The sequence below is a fragment of the Pituophis catenifer genome, unplaced genomic scaffold, assembly GCF_029215685.1.
Source record: "Pituophis catenifer annectens isolate HBS135680 unplaced genomic scaffold, rPitCat1.0.hap2 SCAF_1, whole genome shotgun sequence".
NCBI classification, from domain to species: Eukaryota; Metazoa; Chordata; class Lepidosauria; order Squamata; family Colubridae; genus Pituophis; species Pituophis catenifer.
Genome location: NW_027256881.1, coordinates 332,361,766 through 332,380,643, shown reverse-complemented (window position 1 = coordinate 332,380,643; position 18,878 = coordinate 332,361,766). Strand labels below are relative to the sequence as shown.

Genomic DNA, 18,878 nt, shown 5'->3' with positions numbered 1-18,878 from the left:
TGTGATATAATAAATCTAAGTTTGTATCTCTGCCAAGAAATGGCCACAAAGGGTGGAATAAGCCTCTCCCTATTCTGCCCATAATAGTGCTACTCACTGCATTTTTCACCACTTGAAAAATAATAATAATAATAATAATAATAATAATAATAATAATGCATGGAAAAGCAGTTTCAGTTGCTTAAACTTAGAAAAGCTTTCACGTGGCAACCAATTAAGCCATATGAACACAGTACAGGATCTCTTGTAGAGTTGGTTTAATTGTTGTAAGAATCCTTACAAACAAATAAAATAATGAAAATTGAGAAGGGCTCCTTGGCTGCCAAATCAAATTTCATGATGCAGAAGGATCTAGCTTTTTTGCCATGTAATTGTCGAGGCTGGAAAGAAATTTAGGAGAAGGATTTAGATGCAAATTCATTTTTTTAATTTTTTTTTATTTTTGAACCAAAGCATATCATCCGAAATGTGTACAGTACTTTTTAAAATATTACAGCACTCTTTTTTTTAAAAAAGAGAGTGAACATTTATACAGTATAGTATAACCTGAAAAAGCATTATATTGGGAAATTATTTTGGATGGGAAAAGTAGGGAAATCTGGCAAAATTGCAAAACTAATATACATAATTTTTGAGATGCTGGGCAAAAAAACAACAACATTGGGGTGCTGACTTTTGTAAAAGACCCTCAGGTTTAGCAGAATTGCATAAATGAGAAAAAAGAGAGGAAATTACCACAGCAGATTTGTAAAATTAGGATGGATTAGAATTGACAAATTTGCTACATACATCCCTCCAATTTGCCTTTATGTACCGTAGGATGTGGGGCCTGCTCGCCACTCTGCTGTTTTTCCCCTTTGGCTGTCATGTGGATGCTGCATGTCCCAGGATCAATTTTACATACTTCAATGACACGTCGTGCCTGAATTTTAGTGGCTTGTTTCCTTACCCCAAAGTCAATTTCAGTATATGGAAACAAGTGAAAGAGTTGGATCTGTCCGATAACTCCATCGCAACGTTATCAGAATTGGAGTCTGCAAAAAAGCTGGAATCGTTGTTTCTTCACAAAAATAAACTGAAGAGCCTTCCTTCCGACTTCTTTGACAAAACACCCAATCTGAAGGTCCTGAGTTTGGAGAAGAACAAACTTGGCTCTCTATCCATTGAAGAGTCCTATCGCTGTCTGAAGGAGCTCCGCGTGGACTGTCACTGCAATGTGGCTCGTGGCATTGTGAAATATTGCCACAACTGCTCAGACCAAGGCATCAAATGCCAGTGCTTCACTTCTGAAAGACTGGATAATGTAACTGATTACTACAAGGATAAGTGCTCTGCTAGCACTGGGTACGGTCTCTATGTTGGCATCATCGTACCAATTTTGATTCTGCTCCTGTTGGGCATCCTGGTTTTCTTTGTAATCCGGAGGAAGACAGGGGTCCCAATCAATCAAGAAAAACGAATTTCCAACACATCTGAAGGTACTGCTGGACAATCAAGGTACATCAGCCGCTTACCCCAGCCAGGGAATAGATTTCAGGACAAAGAGTTCCACAAAGACTATGAGAATGTCTTGAAAGACCAATCCAAGGGCAGAGTGGGCAAAGTGAAAAGCGGGCAAGGCAACCACCAGAACCGGAAGCAGACCACTACCAAAAGGTGAGCAATCGGGAGGCATTATGTCTTGGGAAAGCACATTATGTCAGCATCAAACTAAAAAAACAAAACCAAACTCATTGCTTTGCTTGGGGCTTGCAAAGGGATGCCCTCCAAATAGGGTGGGGGGGGAGGGGTCATCATGGCCCATTTGGTGCCAGGTTTTAAAAGTTTTAAAGAGTGAAATGGATGCCTTAAGCAGCTTCAATGTATTTACTCTATATATACATACACACAGTATACACAGTATTTACAGTGTGTATACACTCTATACACACACATACATACATACATATATATATATATACATACACACACACATATATATATATTTACTGACAACGAAATAAAGGGAGACTAGTATAGATCTATTTCAAGCAATTTAGCTCTCATCAGCTAGCCATACCCTTCTGGGATTCGAACCTGGGCTTGCCGGCATGTTAGGCAGATGTATTAACCTCTAAGCCATAGGTTCTCCTATTTGGGTAACTTACAACCACAACTGAGCCCAAAATTTATCTTGCTAAGTGAGAAATTTATTAAGTGCATTTTGCTCCATTTTACGGTTTTTCTTGCCCCATTTATTAAGTGAATCACTGCGGTTGTTAAATTAGCAACACCGTTATTAAGTGAATCTGGCTTTCCCATTGATTTTTTGCTTGTCCGAAGGTCACAAAAGGTGATCACAGGACCCCAGGACAGTACAACCGTCATAAATATGAACCAGTGATCAAACATCTGAATGTAAATCACATGATGATGGGGATGCTGCAATGGTCATAAGTGTGGGGAAATGGTCATAAGTCACTTTTTCAAGTGCTGTTGTAACTTCAAATAGTCACTAAATGAACTGTTGTAAGTTGAGGACTATCTGTACAATACAATATCTAATATAGGAACAATCGCCAAAAAAAAATCACATAATAATGTTAGAAATTTACAGTCTTATGGGCCACATTAATAGCTGTCCAGGGCTGAGCGTTGGACATACCTGGTTTAGAGGTGTCAGCTGGTTATTCAGGAAAAAAGGAAGAGCTGTTCAGTAGGAGTACATGGGTGTCTTTACCTTGAAGGAGGCATTTAAACGAATCAGTGGCCAGCTTGAGGTTCAAATGGCTTTTTGGAAGATCACAGAACTCTGGCTCTGCTTTCTGGCTTCTGGGCCAGGAAATAAGTTCAGCTGAGTCTCTGTTTCGTTCTGCATTGTTGAGAAGATGACTATAGTAGCTTTACCTGCTGTCCTTATTGCTCATTTAACTCTTTTCCGTGTTTTTACAAGTATGCATTTGTTTTATACTTGTTAGCTGCCCAGACATATTTGACTAAGATGGGAGGCCATATATATTTGCAAAATAAATAAATTGGCTGTAGTAGTACATTGTTGCACTATGGAAAGGATTGAATTAGACAATGTCCAAGATCTCACCCAATCCTTACCTTCTGTGATTCTAGGATTTTGCCCATAACAGCTCTCCAAGATCCCCAATGCTTCTCCCGCCAAAACAAAGAAGCTGTCAAATTCTTCAAACAATTCTGGGTTTGGGTGCCACCAGGGCTGGGCTTCAAAAATTTTAGCAAGGGGTTCTCTGCCCAGTTGCTGGGCGTGGCCATGGTGGGCATGGCCATGGCGGGGGTGGTGGTGTCGTCGTTTTTGCCCTCCCTGGGCTCCTGAGGTTTTCTCGAGCCTCCGGGATGGCAGAAACGGCCTCCCTAGGCTCCGGAAGCCCTCTGGAGGCTGGAAACAGAACTTCTGGTAGGCCCGTTTTTCGCCCTCCCCAAGCCTTACCTCCATCCAAAACAGGCCGCGTGGGGACTCCTGGGAGGGGAGGGGAGGGATGGGCGGGGCCAGCCAGGAGTGGGATTTGGGGATTCTCCGAACTGCACAAAATCTTAGCTAGAGGTTCTCCCCAATCCCTGCGAACCCCCAGCAGTCCACCCCTGGGGGCCACAGAAGAGATACCTTTCAGTATTTCTTCTGCACCTATTAGGCTCTAAAACAACAGGTGTTCTTTTAGAAGGGTGAAAAGGCATTTCATCTCACGAAGAAATATGTACCCACTTTAAACAGGATACTTACGTTTTTGGAGCAAAATAAGTTTATTAAACTTACAGGACTTTAAACCAGCGGGTTTTTTTTTTTTTTTTAACCTTGGCCACGTTAAGATGTGTGGACTTCAACTCCCAGAATTCCCCAGCTAGCTCAAATTTAAAAAGCGCTGCATTAAACAAATTGGTCTCCCCCAAACAAATGCAACATAGAGAGCCAAAATACCCCTAGTCACCCCTTCTTAAGAGTCAAAAGCATACAACTTTGTTTTCACAGCTCATTCCAGTTGTATAGAAGAAATAAAGGGGACTTCTGTAGCTGCCTCTTAGTCCAGTCAGCTGCCCCCAGAATGTTTAAAAAAATTAAAAGAAAAAGAAAAGAGTCTGTTAAAAGCAGCATCAGTTCCCTGTCTGTCAGAGAACTGGAATTGAACTTCTCTTTTGTTATGTTCTGAGTGATCCAGAGTGACGTACTTTTTGGTCATATAATCTGCAGCTATCTACGATTCTGGGTCATATACAACTGTTGCTTGACTTGTGCGTTGTGACTTCAGCATAAATGAAGGCCCAATTCTAGTTTGAAATCTGGAAACAGCATGAGGAATAAAAGGATTGGGGTGGTGGTGGATGCATTTGTTTTATTTTAAATTGCTTTTCATCAAGGCTCAGATTGTAGCATTGGAGGTATCTTTTAAACCTGAACTTCCCCCTTTCTGAATTCCTGTTTACATAAGGGAAGTTTGAATTTTCATTTCAGAAATAGATTGTGCATACTATAGTTTGCTCCATTTTTTCAGTTAATTTGCAATTCCTTTTTTTCCTAATATTCCCTATGGGGTGCCTAGATAAAACACCACAAAAAGGCGGTGGTAATTTGATGATACATATAACTGCATCATCATTTTTTGTGTGTTGTTTTGCATCTTATTGATGCACAAATAATGGTAAAGTATCATCATTAAAGTACCTCAGTACAATCTTGAGGTGAAATGACGAGCTTGCCTTTTCGCAGTGTCCTAGCATAGCACAAAAAGATGAGATGAGATGCAAATACAGATAGTTCTTATGACCACAATGGAGCCCAAAATTTTTGTGGCTAAGCAAGTCAGTTATTAAGTGAATCCAACTTCCCCTGTTGACTTTGCTTATCAGAAGCCAGATGGGAAGGTTATAACTGGTGACTACATGACATCGGGACAGTGCAAATGTCATAAATACATGCTAGTTGCCAGGTGCCCGAATTTTGATCACATGACCATGGAGATCCTGCAACTGGTCATACCATACGTCACTTTTTTTACTGGCCTTGTAACTTCAAACGGTCACCAAACAAACGGTTGTAAGCAGTGGTGAGTTGCTACCGGTTCTCCCCGGTTCTTGTGAACCGGTAGTGGAAATTTTGAGTAGTTCGGAGAACCGGTAAATACCACCTCTGCCTGGCCCTGCCCCCAATCTATTCGCTGCCTCCCAAGTCCCAGCTGATCGGCTAGAAGGAAAAAATCAGGGCTCACTTGACAAAGAAGAGAAAAAACAAAACAAGACACCGTAGCTTTAAATTGAGAAACCAAGAAGCCTCCCAACTGATCGGCTAGAACCGATCTGCTCCTTGTAAACCGCTCGGTGGTGGTAGATTTTGGCAATTGAGGCCAAGCTGCCTGAAAGCGGTTTCCGATGCTCTCGGTGGTGGCAGAGCGGCAAAAAACTGTTTAAATTCTTGCCACGGTGCTTCAAAGGGCTGCCCTACAGCTGATCAGCAGTAAAAGGCAGTGTGGTGGTAGACCAGGGCACTCCAAAAACAAATAGGTAGACCAGAACACTCTAAAAACAAATGGGTAGACTGGTACGGCTCTGTAAGCAGTTAAAAGCCTGGTAGTACCTCTGCTCAATCCTAAAGAATTGCTTGTCACATGACCATCAAACCATGCCCACAAAATAAGCCACGCCCACAGAACCGGTAGTAAAAAAATTTAGAACCTACCCCTGGTTGTAAATCGAGGACTACCTCTAACCCAAAGGGTCTGAAAACCTGCAAAAAATTAAATTTTCCAATACCCTCTTCAAATTGATTTTTTTTTTAAAAAAAAGGCGATTTTCTAGCATGAGTATGATGTTTTCCAATATTAAATAATCCAGTACTGTAACATTCAATGAAAATTCATCATCCAGAATAGGTCTTCTCTGTTTAACTGTCTGTTTTTGGTTTAGTTAAAAAAAATCTTTGTAAACAAATTCATCATGTTGCATTGACTTGCTAACCTTATCAAGATGGACAGCAAAAGTTGTTTAAAGTTGCAGTGGGCAGAACTGAGAACTTTGAATACAGTAAAGTAGAGAGTTATTTCTCGGGCTTCCTGAAATGCCTATGTGACTACAGGAAGTCTCTCTTTTTCAAAAAGCACAAGACTGCAATAAATTTGCTGGGTTTCTTAATTCTTGGCAATTCCCATTTCCCCCCTAACGATCTGCTGTAGCAAAGTACCCATATTCTCCCATTTTTCATGATCTGCTGATTTTTTTTTTAACTCCATCATTCAGTGGCCATTCAACTCTGCATTTCAAAGCAAGATCTTGAAGAAATTTGCCAACCTGCATAATGTAGATCAGTATTTCTCAACCTCAGCAGTTTTAAGATATGTGGACTTCATCTCCCAGAATTCCCCAGCTAGCTTGCTGGCTGGGGAATTCTGTGAGTTGAAGTCCACATGTCTTAATGTTGTTGAGGTTTAGAATCACTGGTCTAGATTACCCAGTTCATATGGCCAGGAACTTGAATAGGCAGTCTGGGGCCTTTTGGATGTGAATCCTCATCAGCTCCAATTAGTTTGTCCTCTGGCAGGGGGTTATGGGATTCCGCCCCAGGCGCCTGATGGACCCGGAAGGGTTCCTGACGGAGCTTGGGCCATTTCCTGCCTTCTTAACCCATGATTCGTCCGAGGCCCTAGTCGCGGCCTGGGAACAGGCAGCGGTGGGAGCCTTGGATCGAATTGCGCCTTTGCGGCCTCTGACCCAACGCAGATCCCAGGTGGCTCCATGGTTTACCGCGGAGCTCAGGAAAATGAAGCGTCGGAGAAGATGCCTGGAGGGCAGTTGGAGATCCTCCCGATCCGAATCTGACCGAACACAGTTAAGAACCCATATTAGGTCTTATCTTGTGGCAATGGAAGCGGCAAAACGCCAATATTTTGCCGCTCTCATTGCATCTGCAGAAAACTGCCCAGCCGCTCTGTTTAGAGTGACCCGCTCTCTTCTCAATCATGGAGCGAGGGAGGACCCCTTGCAGGGCAGAGCTGAGGATTTTGTACAGTTTCTGCAAGATAAAATCGCTCAGATTCGGACTGGGTTGGAATCTGACTGAGCAGAGTCTGGCGAGGTGACAGGGGCCTGTCCTGATGGTAACATCTGGGTTGGGTTTGAGCCTGTTTCGATGGATGAAGTGGACAGGATCATGGGTCGACTGGGTGCCTCCACATGTTTATTGGACCCTTGTCCCTCCTGGCTTGTTTCTGCAGCCAGAGAGGTGACTGGAGGCTGGATTCAAGCGGTTGTCAACGCTTTTCTGAGGGAAAGGGTCTTCCCCGCCACACTTAAAGAGGTGTGGTTCATCCCCTCCTCAAGAAGCCCACCCTTGATCCAGACTCCCTTAACAACTATCGTCCAGTCTCCAATCTTCGCTTTATAGCGAAGGTTGTTGAGTCCATGGTGGCACAGCAGCTCCCGCAGTTCCTGGAGGAAACTGACTTCCTAGACCCATACCAATCGGATTTCAGGCGCGGTTACAGCACGGAAACGGCATTGGTCGCCCTAGTGAATGATCTCTAGCGGGCTAGGGATGGGGGTTGTTCCTCCATCCTGGTCCTTCTTGACCTCTCAGCGGCTTTCGATACCATCGACCATGGTATCCTACTGCAGCGACTCAGGGGGTTGGGGGTAGGAGGCACCGTTTTACGGTGGTTCTCCTATCTCTCGGGCCGCTCGCAGTTTCTATGGACGGGGGGAGAGAGATCCACCCAGAGGCCCCTCACATGTGGGGTGCCTCAGGGGTTGGTTCTCTCCCCGCTGCTCTTTAACATCTATTTGAAGCCGTTGGGTGAGATCATTCATGGTTTCGGGGGGGAGGTACCACCAATATGCTGATGACATTCAGCTTTATATCTCCACCCCAGATCACTCTGGGGATGCCCTTTCTGTGATGTCCCGCTGCCTGGAAGCGGTACGGGCCTGGATGGGAAGAAACAGACTCAGACTCAACCCATCCAAGACTGAGTGGCTGTGGATACCGGCATCTCGTGATCTAGTGGCTCCATCACTTGTGATGGGAGAGGAGGTCCTTACTCCCTCAGAAAGGGTCCGCAATCTGGGGGTCCTCCTGGATTCATGGCTATCTTTAGAAGATCACTTGACAGCCGTGACCAGGGGGGCCTTCACACAGGTACGCCTGGTGCGCCAGTTGCGCCCTTTCCTAGATCGGGATGCCCTTGCCACGGTCACTCATGCCCTTGTTACGTCTCGGTTGGACTACTGTAACGCCCTCTACATGGGGCTACCCTTGGGATGCACCCGAAGGCTACAGTTAGTCCAGAATGTGGCCGCGCGGGTTGTTACGGAGGCTTCTCGGTACTCCCGTGTGACACCCCTCCTGCGCGAGCTGCACTGGCTACCGGTGGTTCTTCGAGTTCGTTTCAAGGTGCTGGTGTTCACCTATAAAGCCCTACATGGCTTAGGCCCGGGGTATCTGCAGAATCATCTCCTGCCATCCTCCCATCGTCTGGTGCGCTCACACAGAGCGGGCCTCCTCAGGGTGCCATCAGCCAGACAATGTCGGCTGGCGGCCCCCAGGGGGAGAGCCTTCTCTGTGGGAGCGCCGACCCTCTGGAATGGGCTGCCCACCGGCCTCAGGACAGCCCCTGACCTCCTCTCCTTCCGCTGCGAATTGAAGACGTGGCTTTTTCACCAAATGGGCTGAATCCGTAGGGGTGATTTTTAATAATTTTAATTAATTTTTTAATTAATTTTAACTAATTTTAAATTGACTTTGATGTTTATGTAATTTCTTGTTCCTTCTTGTAAGCCGCCCTGAGTCCTTCGGGAGAAGGGCGGCATATAAATTACATAAATAAATAAATAAATAAATAAATAAATAAATAAATAAATAAATAAATAAATAAATAAATAATAAAATATCTGAAGCAGAGGTGGTATTCAGCTGGTTCAAACTGGTTTGTCCAAACCAGTAGCGGAAAGTGCGCCGCCCCAGCTCTATGCCATCCTATTTCGGCACATTTTTTAGGCCAGGCGCATGTGCGGAAGGCAGGCATGCACACAAACTGAGTGGGTGTGCGTGCGAATCGGGTGTGTGCGCGTGGGGCGAATCGGTAGTAACATAATCTGAAACCCACCGCTGATCTGAAGGTTATTTTGGCCAGTAACCCCATCTAACTGGCTTTCATGTAGTCTTCTCTAATCCAAGAGTCTCCTTCCTCTTCCTGTTGAGAGATTGGTCAATTTCCCCAAATTTCCAAATACCCGTAAACACAATCTGAATGAGATTAATCGAGTTAAGAGATACGTCAAGGAGGATGTATAAGCACATCTTGTTTTTAGAAAAGGAGATTACTTTCCTTCTCTGGGTTTGTTTTACTCTGGTGGGGTCAATCCAATTAAAAACAGAAACGAAAATGAAGAGCCCAATAAAAGGTAATAAAAGGACAGATGGTAGAACAACTGGCTTAAGGATGGAGGAACTGAAAGAGAAAGTCATCTGTAGCTTCTGCTAGAATAGGAGGGAAGGGGCAAGGACAAGATTTGGGAACCCATGATCCTCCAGGGCTGGTTTCACACACCACATTTACATTCTCAAACTAAATTACTTTAACCCAATACTGTAACCCTGTAGCATGCTTTTCCCAAACAAGTATGTCATATTATGGCTGAACATGATGGGTTGGTTCACGCTACACATTAGGATTGTTCCTAAGTGATAGATCACTTAGTTTATAGACCCACAAACTACTAAATACCCCATTGTAGTCTAATGTAGGATGTTGTATGAACCCAGCCAACAAATCGCAATTTACCTCAGTCTTCTTAGGGCTTCTGGGAACTGTAGTTCAGCAACACCTGGCAGGCTACTACGGTAGTTGTCCTTTCCTACTAAGGAATAGAGAAATGCTTCAATTTAACAGCAACAATAACGAAAGCACTGTTTTCCTCTGTTTAGTCTGCAGGATAAACAAGGGAGTGAAATCCCAGAAGAAAGGGCGGGGGGGGGGGGAAATTGCTGATATGATCTTGGGCTGAGGACAGAGATGGTAGGGATGGGTCTGGAAAAGACCTGGCTATGCACTCCCCTTTGCTGATTCTGCCATTTAAGTCGCTTTACATTTTTTCAATAAAACTTTATAACTATCACAATATCAAAAGTTACGTATAATATCAGATAAACACACTATTCCTAAGAAGGCTATAGGTACATAGATGGAAAGCTGGATAGAGCTATAGGGCATGTGACTTTCTAAGTGATTACAAGCAATTTAGAGGGGAATGCAATCTCTCTCTTTTTTTCTTTTTTTAATAAAAAGGCTGATCAGGAAACGTAGGCAAAACAACCATGTTGTGCATTACTATAATAATTACATTATTCTATAATTACTATAATAATTACATTATTACTATAATAATTACTTTATTATTATAATAATTATATTATTCCCAGATATTTCAAATTTGTATAGCAGCCCATCACAAACTTGTACAAGTTTGTGATGGGCTGCTATACAAATTTGAAATATCTGGGAATAATGTAATTACTGAAGTAAATGTAATAAACATAGTTCATTACATCTCAAAGACTCACATGAGGGTGAATTGATTTCTGGACACACCCTATCTGCAATGAAATCATTTGTTGTATAAATGGCAGAGTTCATGAATCGTTTTAGAGACTCGTGGCAATGTAATGTTTGAGAATTTCTGGGGAAGTTAAGTTAAGATGGCAGTCCCAACACACATTAATGTAGATACTGTATTAACATTAATACAGTATTTGGCACACACACACACACACACACACACACACACACACATATACATACAGATAGACAGACAAACAAACATCCTTGGATACATTTGGGTTGTAAGGATCAGTGGAAATCCTAAGCAGTGTGGCTGTGTGATGCCATTTATTTATAGAATAAAGAGATCCACATAATCCACCCTTTCTCTAGAAGTCCACATTCTTAGTATGATGGAAGAAAATTTGTTTTCAACATTTCCTAAGATGGGGGAAGGGATGGGAGAGGAGAATTTCCTTTAAGATATTCAAGTTTGTAGTGTTTTTTTTTTAAATTGGTCTGTGTGCTTGGCCTCCCTGTTGACTGCAACCTGATTTCTCCAGGGTTTCCATTAAATCTCGAAAAACAACAAGAGGAGTGACCCCCTCCTTTGAGGCTACTCTAAGTATAAACAGCCAGCAAGCTTTAGAGAGATGGAAATGTGTGTGTGAGAGGAAACTACAATGTCAACAGTCAAGTCAGCTCAAAAATGTGTCAAGACAACTCAAATTAAGTTGCCAGGTTCCCTGAGAAAAAGGTAGCCTTTACAGCAGGGGAAGACCACTTGAAAAATTGCACTACACAGTATTACAGGAAGTCCTCAACTTACGACCACAGATGAGACCTGAAATTCTGTTGTTATGTGGTTGTTAAGTGAGTTACCACATGTCTATGCCCAGTTTTACGACCTTCTTTGTCAGAATGATTAAGTGAATCCTGCTTTCCCCAATGACTTTGCTTGTTAGAAATTGTCTGGGAAGACTGTGAATGGCCGTCGTGTGATCCTGGGTGACTACGGAAACGCTGTAACCATTTTTAAGTGCAAGGGCTGGTCATAAGTTACAGGCAGTCCAGTGGTGGGTTCCTCCCGGTTCAGTCCGGTTCGGCCGAGCCGGTAGCGGTGACGATATGACGTCACCGAACCAGTTCTCCCCCCCGCCCTCCCACCCCCCCACCCACGTTATTCTTACCTTTTATTTGGTCCCACCCCCAATCTATTGCTGCCTCCTGAGTCCCAGCTGATGACTAGAGGGAAAAAAACTGTTTAAACTCTTGCCGCGGGGCTTCAAAGGGCCGTCCTACAGCTGATCAGTGTTAAAAGCAAACAAATGAGTCGGGTCGAGGACCTTCCAGAAATGACTCTGACCAGCTAGCCACACTCACCTAGTCAGATGACCTCCAAGCCACACCCACAAAATAAGCCACGCCACAGAACCGGTAGTAAAAAAATTTAGAACCCACCCCTGAGGCAGTCCTCAACTTACGACCACAATTGTGCCCAAAATTTCCATTGCTAAGCAAGACAATTATTACGTGAGTCTTTTTGCCCACTTTTATGACCTTTCTTGCCACTGTTGTTAAGTAAATCATTGCAGTTGTTAAGCAAATCATTTCATCATTCAACAAATCTGGCTTCCCCTCCTAGTCCAACCCCTTGCACTCACAGGAGACCTATACTATTTCTGATAAATGACTACCCAGTCTCTTTTTAAAAGCCTCCAGTGATGGGGCGCCCACATTTTCTGGAGGCAAGTTGTTCCACTGCTTAATTGTTCTCACAGTTAGGAATTTTCTTCTTAATTCTAGGTTGCTTCTCTCCTTGGTTAGTTTCCATCCATTGTTTCTTGTCTTGCCTTCGGGTGCTTTGAAGAATAGGTTGACCCCTTCTTCCATGTGGCAACCCTTCAAGTATTGGAGAACTGATACCCCTGGTCCTTCTTTTCACTATACTAGGCATGCCCAGTTCCTGCAATCGTGCTTCGTATGTTCTAGGCCCCTAATCATTTTTTTTGCTCTTCTCTGAACTCTTTCCAGAGTCTCAATTGACCCAAGTCTGACAATTGACTTGGTTGCAGCTCTTCCTCCTGACTCCCAAGGTTCTTCTCACAGCCCATTACAGTTAGAAATGCCCACTGCAAACATTCGTTTTAGAAAGCTTTTTTTAAGAGTCATCGAGCTTTGCCAGCATACACAGGTCATGTGTTTCTCAGCTTTTTCTCTTAACTAATTTCCGGTTGGGCAATCTCTCCCTCTTTCTCTCCCCCCACCCCGTTTTTCTCTGCTTTGAGTAATAGCCAGGAAAAGGAATGGAGAAAGTCCCCAATGAAACCCTACGCCTTGTTCCCAGCAGCAACTTCCGGGGCAGAAATGTGCTTCTTCAGTTGTGCTTAAAATAGTCTACCACAGAGGATTTTTCAGGCTGCTGTTCTGCTGCCTGAATCATTAGCTTCCCCAATCGATATAGTGGGTGGCCATTACAGGTATTCCTCGGCTTACGATCAAAATTTTATTTATTTATTTATTTTATTTTATTAAATTTCTATACCGCCCTTCTCCTGAAGGACTCAGGGCGGTGAACAGCCACAAGATAAAACACATAAATACAAAAATTTAAAATAAATTAAAAACGAATTAAATAATTTGGCTGAATTTAAAATACCCCATAATTTAAAACAAATTAAAATTTACATTTAAAAAAGGGGAGAAGATTTAGGCCAGGCCAGTTTGATGGAATAAAAAAGTCTTAAGAGCACGACAGAAGGTGCGCAGATCCGGGATCCTCCGTATCTCCGGGGGGAGCTCGTTCCAGATCATAGGTGCCCCCACAGAGAAGGCTCCAACCTTTTGTTGCTAAGCAAGATAGTGGTTAAGTGAGCTTTGCCCCGATTTACAGATCTTTTGAGTCGTTCTTGCTGCCATTGTTAAGTGAATCACTGTGGTTGTTAAATTAATACCACGGTTGTTAAATGAATCTGGCTTCCCCATTGACTTTGCTCATCAGAAGGTCGCAAAAGTGGAATGAGAGGAACTATCTTTAAGCAGAAAAATGGCACTGTGTTTCAATTACCTTGGTAGAGCCTTGGTAGTACAAGGGTTTAAGGCACCCTGTTATTAAGCTGCTTAAGACCAGCTGCCTGCAATTACTGCAGGGTTCGAATCTCGCCAAGGCTCAAGGTTGACTCAGCCTTCCATCCTTTCTAAGGTAGGTGAAATGAGGACCCAGTTTGTGGGGGCAATAAGCTGACTTTGTATAAATATACAAAAGGATGAAGGCTATTGCTGAGCACATTGTAAGCCGCCCTGAGTCTTCGGAGAAGGGCGGCATATAAATCAAATTAAAAAAATAAATAAAAAAATTACCGCCTCTCATTGAATCGGGCCGTTTTCATGCCTTTCAGGCCAGCGGCATCAGACTGGCCTCTGTCGCAAGCAAAATTTTAACATAATATAACATTGCAATAGTGGCGAATATCTGTAGCTCAGGTGCAGGATGAGGGCGAAGGCTCGTTCTCCGAGCTTGTGGGTTGGTTTCCCTAGCTCATTATCAGGCGAGGTAACATCTTCAGCGGAGTTTGTGGAGTTATGTTAACATAGCATAACATAGAATAAACCAGAATAACAGAGTTGGAAGGGACCTTGGAGGTCTTCTAGTCCAACCCCCTGCCTATTTAGGCAGGAAACCCTACACCACTTCAGACAAATGCTTATCCAACATCTTCTTAAAAACTTCCAGTGTTGGAGCACTCACAACTTCTGGAGGCAAGTTGTTCCACTGATTAATTGGTAGAATTCTTACGAATTAGGGTGTGCCTGTCAAACACTCTTAGGCATGGAAGTTTTATGTATAGGAACAGTCTTCTTCTGACAATAAATTTATGGAGTTAAAATACTAGACTAGGCAGGGCTTTTTTATTTCAACTAGTGGGCCTCTTATATTTTTATCCCTGCCCTAAATGTCAAAAACCAGTCTTAAAAACAGATTTTGTTTCTGAAAGAGTTTCCTCCATCGCCTGCCCCTCCAGTGAAAGCCCTTGACATGTCTTCAACTAAAATCGCGCAAGAGGCCTAGCATCGTTTAGGCCTTCCTGGCATGGATCCAGGTTATCTGAGGAACCGTCTGGCCCTGATGGGAGTAGCCCGCTCCACTCGTTTCAGTGGAAAGGGCCTACTTCGGCCAAAGAATTTTGGCTGGCCTGCTCCAGGAGAAAATCCTTGGCTCTGCTACTTGGTCTGGGACCTCAACAGAGGACTGCTACATTGGGGGCGGCCGACCAGGTGGAGAAGATCCCCAGGCTGCCCAACATCTAGGTTTTTAACTTTTCTACTCAATTTTTTTTCTAATTTTTTTTATTTTTTTAGTATTTGTTTGTTTGTTTGACTTCTATAGCCGCTCGTCTCAGCAAAACGACTCTGGGCTCTTAATTCAAAACATGTATTACAATTAAAATCTTACAAACATCTTAAAGCAATAAAAACGGTAAAAAGCATTAAAACAGTAAAAACATTAAAACCTGTAATTTGGAATATATACAAATCAAAGGCGTCTGTCTGGCCTGTTAACAATATAGCCAGGAGGTGGGGCCCTTGGTGCATGTAGCGCCCCAGACTCAGGTGCATAGCCAGATTTTTAAAGCTTTATGAAAAAGCCTTTAAGTTTTTATTATATTATAAGCCATCAAAAGTCACTGTGTCAGGGATGTGGCCAGTTAGAAATTTAATAAATAATAATTGTTGCACAACTTGAAACACCTATTCAAATACAGGCAGACACCAAATAAAAGAAATCCATATTACACCTAAAGAAATAATTAGCTTTTCATGAACACCATAATGCTTTCTGAACATATGTTGTCTCTCCCCATTATTTTTAAATGAGGGTGAAGCACCTTTCCACTTTTTGGGAAATGTGTGAAGCTTCTCTCCATGATGAATTGCAGATGGCAAGCTTCAAAATGGGATAAAAATGCATTTCTTGTCATTAGCAGAGGAAGGAAGATAATTTGGAAAATAATTAGTCCTGCAGGGAGCTTAAAGGTGAGATAAGTTGGAATATACTGTATATCTTCCAAGCGTATGGGTAGAATCCATTAAAAAAACCTCCCCCCCCCGATAGATAGATAGATAGATAGATAGATAGATAGATAGATAGATAGATAGATAGATAGATAGAGACAGGCAGACAGACAGACAGACAGACAGACAGACAGCAATAGCACTTAGACTTATATAACACTTCACAGTGCTTTACAGCATATTGACCCCAACTCTCTGGGTCCTCATTTTACCGACCTCGGAAGGATGGAAGGCTGAGTCAACCTTGAGCCGGTGAGATTCAAACTGCCAAACTGCAGGCAGTAGTTTAAAATGTTTTATGATACTTGCCAGAGAGGGAAAAGAAAACAGACTGAATGGTTGACAGTGGTTATTTCATAAGAATCTTTCTGAACAACTGTACATTCAAATTTTCTTTAATTTTAAATATTAATGGCTTCACAGAGAGCTTCATTTTTTTGGCCATTCTGGTTTTTTTGTTTTTGTTTTTGTTTTACATTACTCATTAATTTGAATGTAAAGAAGTTGATTTCTCTATATCATGAGTCATTTGATCTAGGGCCAATGTTTTTCAATGAGCTGGTTGGGGAATTCTGGGAGTTGAAGTCCACACATCTTAAAAGTTCTACACTCCTCTAAAGACTTCTTACTTCATAATGTCATTTAACATCTCTTTGTATTATGCTTTTAATATTAATTGCAGTTTTTAATTCTATGTCTAGCCTGTGTTTAGTTACAGGTGCATAATGAATACATTTGCTATTATAATAGCTCCCTTAAAAGCCCTCAAAATGGTCTCCAAAGGAAAATAAACAATTTAAAACAATAATACATACTGTATCGGATCAAAAATGAGAGGAGGATCAAAATGATTCCATGGGGGGGACATGATAATAATCTTTTTTGTTTGGGGGATTTTGGACCCTCAGGTCTCCATCGAGAAGTGAGAACAGTGATTCTGCTGAAGGCCATCAGCCCGTCTACGCCAATACTCAGGAATTATATTACAACTATACCGGGAAGTCTATACCAGAAGCAGTAGATGATGTCTACATTATTCCAGACCAGTGATACCTTGGCTCCATCAACACTGCTATGACCAAGGATGACCCAAAACATCTCCTGGGCCTGTTGCAATGCCCGTTCTCCAGAACACCATACCTCAATTCATTTGCTGGCATTTTGTAAATCACTGAAGAGTTAGATGGGACCTACAGGTTGGGTGAGACCATCACTGTGGCTTTCTTTAGCATGGTTATGGTGATGTGGTGGAATGGATTGTCTTCAGGCATCATTATGTTATCTTCTCATTGTTGTTTATCTTGATATTCATTAGGTTTGTTTGTTGATTTGGATTACCTATGTTTTCTACCTATGAGGTAGGAGACCTTCTCTGCTGTTGCCCACACTTTGGGGCATGTTAATCCCCAGAGGCAAAAGGAGCCCCAATGCTTTTGGTTTTCTGGAAGAGGGTTAAGACCTGGCTCTGCCAATGAGCACAGGAGTCTAAAAGGATGATGCAGCCCTAGGGGTAGGGATAGGGATTGGCTTAGGGACACTCCCTCCGCCTTGTTAACCTGAGTTCTTTAAACTTTGATTTTCTCTTTTAATTTGTAAATTTTAACCTTGTTCTTAATTCTGTTTTTAACCATGTTTTTAACCATATGTTTAAATTGTTTTATGATGTGGTGGTAAACTGTTCAGAGTGACTTATGGTATAGAAATGTAATAAATGTAAATAAATAAACAAATATAATAAATGAATAAATGGTCATTTTGTGACGGTATTTCACTTTCATGACGAACCAGTTTGGTATAGTGTGCCGGCCTAGAAACCAGGAGGCTGGAGTTCTAGTTCTGTCTTATGCATGAAAGCTGGCTGGGGGACTTTGGGACAATCACCAGGAGATTGTGAGTTCTAATCCTGTCTTAGGCACGAATGTTGGCTAGATGTGATCTTGGGTCAGTCGCTGTCTCTCAGCCCAACCCAACTCACCAGGTTGCTGCTGTGAGGAAAATAGAAAATCTAACAAAATGAAATTCAATGGTGAAAAAAGTAAGGTTCTACATTTAGGCAAGAAAAACAAAATGCACAGGTACAGTATATGTGGTACCTCGCCCAATAGTAGTAACTGTGAGAGGGATCTTGGAGTCCTAGTGGACAACCATTTAAATATGAGCCAGCAATGTGCTGCAGCTGCCAAAAAAACCAACACAATTCTAGGCTGCATAAACAGAGGGATAGAATCAAGATCACGTGAAGTGTTAATAACACTTTATAATGCCTTGGTAAGGCTACACTTGGAATACTGCATCCAGTTTTGGTTGCCACAATATAAAAAAGATGTGGAGACTCTAGAAAGAGTGCAGAGAAGAGCAACAAAAATGATTAGGGGACTGGAGGCTGAAATAAATAAAGAACGGTTGCAGGAACTGGGTATGTCTAGTTTAATGAAAAGAAGGACTAGGGGAGACATGATAGCAGTGTTCCAATATTTCAGGGGCTGCCACAAAGAAGAGGGAGTCAAACTATTCTCCAAAGCACCTGAGGGCAAGACAAGAAACAATGGGTGGAAACTAATCAAGGAGAGAAGCAACCTAGAACTAAGGAGAAATTTCCTGACAGTTAGAACAATTAATCGATGGAACAACTTGCCTCCAGTAGTTGTGAATGCTTCAACACTGGAAGTTTTAAAGAAGAGATTGAATAAACATTTGTTTGAAGTGGTGTAGAGTTTCCTGCCTAAGCAGGGGGTTGGACTAGAAGACCTCCAAGGTCCCTTCCAACTCTGTTATTCTGAATTCTGCATTTTATTCTCATCCAAAAAGAACTGGCTTAACTTCACCAGCCCTAATACTGTACAGTACCAACTTGATTTATAAAACAAGGTTTTATTGGGGAATGAGCTAGCTCTACACTGGAACAAACAGCTGGCCTACAACAAATTCAGTGGTATGAGGGCTGCATGGCAAATATGTTCTCTTGCTTGACCTTTCACTGATGCTATGTCAACAGGAAAGGGTTACCCAAGGATTACTTCACTTGACTGTAATACTGTCTGGGTGGCTGAAATTCACAGTTCGTAAAGGTTGCCCAAGGATGTTATTGTTGACACAAATATCTAAAAAATTAAAAGAATCCCAAAGGATCAGTTTGCCAGGTGGTCAGCAAAGATGGCAAATCACTAACAAGTAAAGAAAAGGGAGAGCTACTAAAGTCCTATTTTGGGATCAGTCTTCTTCAACAAGAGTGTATGTATGTGGTCCATGTGGCCATCGTGAAGAACAGGAGGGAAG

The 18,878-nt window shown here is 42.4% G+C and overlaps 1 protein-coding gene across 1 annotated transcript; it reads left to right on the top strand.

Moving 5' to 3' along the window:
- Positions 1-808: 808 nt before the first annotated feature.
- Positions 809-17,323, top strand: LOC139308263 (uncharacterized). Its single transcript, XM_070931758.1, has 2 exons — positions 809-1,656; positions 16,511-17,323. The coding sequence occupies exons 1-2, from the start codon at positions 809-811 to the stop codon at positions 16,650-16,652; spliced, it is 990 nt and encodes a 329-aa protein (XP_070787859.1). The 3' UTR covers positions 16,653-17,323.
- Positions 17,324-18,878: the final 1,555 nt, after the last annotated feature.